At 51.7% G+C, this 2,179-nt stretch overlaps 1 protein-coding gene across 1 annotated transcript in view; it reads left to right on the top strand.

Moving 5' to 3' along the window:
- The first annotated feature begins 386 nt into the window (after nt 1-386).
- Nucleotides 387-2,179, top strand: part of R3HDML (R3H domain containing like) — an 8,411-nt gene continuing 6,618 nt past the window's right edge. Inside the window, exon 1 of the mRNA XM_025875319.1 lies at nt 387-644. Coding sequence (XP_025731104.1) covers nt 387-644 — 258 coding nt within the window. The remainder of the gene's footprint in view (nt 645-2,179) is intronic.

The raw sequence follows: 2,179 nt of genomic DNA, 5'->3' as shown, positions 1-2,179 counted from the left end.
GCTTGGGGCAGGATTGGTGAAGAGGGTGTCCAGGCTGGACAGGACTGGTGTCTGTCTCCTGGGCTGGTGGGATGGAGCCCTGGCTTGGAAGTGGTAGCACCATCTGCATCATATGGCCTGATCAGGATTAGTTACTGTCTGGGCATCTCCTTCCACACGCCCAGTACACTGAATCCACTGGGGAGGGAAGAACAGGGTGTTGGGCTGACTAGGACTAGACCACCAGGACTAGAGCTGAGTCAGGAGATCTTTGCGAAGTTCCCAGGGGTTAGCATCCTCGGGGTGGTAATGCTGGAGAACACTCAGGGTTTGGTGCCCTCATGCCCACTCCCTCCAGGCAGCCGGCTCTGACTGCACAAGGTGACGTGTGACCCTTCCAGCCAGCTATGCCCCTGCTGCCCAGCACCATGGGCCTGGCAGGCCTGCTCTTCTGGGCAGGCCAGACAGTGAATGCCTGGATGCCCAATGCCACCCTGGCACTGACCCGGACCGAGGGCACAGCTGTGTGGCCTCTGAGTGGCCTGGGGGTGCCCCGGTACCAGCGGAAGCGCCACATCTCTGCTGGGGACATGAGTGCCTTACTGGATTTTCACAACCACATCCGGGCCAGTGTGCACCCACCTGCGGCCAACATGGAGTATATGGTGAGTTCCCATGCCCTCCCCTGTGCCCTTTCCAGTGAATGCCAGTCAATTCAGTGTGTTCTGGAAGGGCCGGACCATTTACCACCCTGACCCCACTGGCCAATATCTGGGTGTCTGGGTCCTGAGGAAAAGGCAGGAATTAGTCTACCCATTTTATAGATGAGAAAACAAAGGCAGTTGCCTAGGTCCTCCTAGGAGGCAGGGTCAGCAGACTGCCAGGTATGGACCATCCCCTGTACGCCCAGCCATAACCTACACTCGGCCGTGAGAGTATTCCTCTTCCTTCAAGGTGGGGCTTGTCATCTCCATTTTCCAATAAAGAAATTGAGATGTAGAGGTTTAATTTGCCAAAGGTCATCCAGCTGGGATTCTAACCCAGGTCTGCCTGCCGCTAAAGGTTGTGGTGTTAACAGATACAATACCCCCCCCTACACAAGGATTTGGGCTCCCTGCTGGGGACCTGCAGGAGGTGGGTGGCTGGAGCTTTCCATGCTATTGTCTCTTTGCTTTAGGTGTCTGATGGACACACAGACTGTATTCAGCAAGCCCCTGGAGGCGGAGTGTGGGGACTGGCACCTGGGGTTCTCAAGCTGAGGAAAAGTGGCAGACCAGCTGCAGGAGCTGAGATGTGTTCCCTTAAAGAGGCAGGGCCAGTGGCTGTCACCACAGTGCCCCAGAAGCCAGACCCTGGGAGTGGTAGAGGGGAACCTTTCTCTTTATCACAGTCCCTCCCCCCAGGACCTTTGTCCCAAACCAGCCTGGAGAGATCGGCTTCTAGCCCACCCACAGATCTCTTTAGGGAAAGAGATTGTCAGTCTACCCCCTCCAAGACAAATATGTGCTACTCAACAGCCTGGAAATTCCTGTGCTTTTGCCATGTGTCCATTCACTTACGTACTGACTGCCGCTCAGAGCCAGGTACCACGCTAAGCCTCCTGGGCACTGCTGAGAACAGGGTGGACGTGTTTGGACCCCTCTCTTGGTATCCCTGTGTCATCTTCAGTAGCTGGCTTCTGCCCACAGGACAGGTATCTGACTAAGCATCCTTTGCTCAAGGAACCCTTTCTCTCCCGCCGCCTCCCAAAAAGTTCCAGTCCCCTGTTTCACATTCTCACACCCGCCAGGATTGTAACGATTGTTTAATGTCTCATCTCCTTGCTAGACTGTAAGTCCCGGGTGGCTAGAAATACTGTTCAAGATTTGCTGAATGAACAAATAAAATAAATGAATGACTAATATCTCAGAGAATCCCAGGAAGACAGAGTGGAAGGAAACTGGTATTTTTTTTTAAGTGATGCTTTTTCAAGTTATAAAAATTGGGGCATTCACATTGGAAAATTACGAAGCTATTAGGAGGGATGAGGAGATGAGGAGGGTATTCTCTATGTGCAGATGTGGAATAACCACTAAGGTAACCTGTTTGGTTGAGTGAAAACACAAGGGTCTGATAGAATGTCTGGCCGGCTGCCATTTGTAAAAAAAAGAAGTATATATATATATATATATATATATATATATATATATATATATATATA

Source organism: Callorhinus ursinus, unplaced genomic scaffold, assembly GCF_003265705.2.
Source record: "Callorhinus ursinus isolate GAN/ISIS: 27379988/994484 unplaced genomic scaffold, GSC_fseal_2.0 scaffold38, whole genome shotgun sequence".
Classification (NCBI taxonomy): domain Eukaryota; kingdom Metazoa; phylum Chordata; class Mammalia; order Carnivora; family Otariidae; genus Callorhinus; species Callorhinus ursinus.
This window is presented reverse-complemented; position numbering and strand designations above follow the sequence as displayed.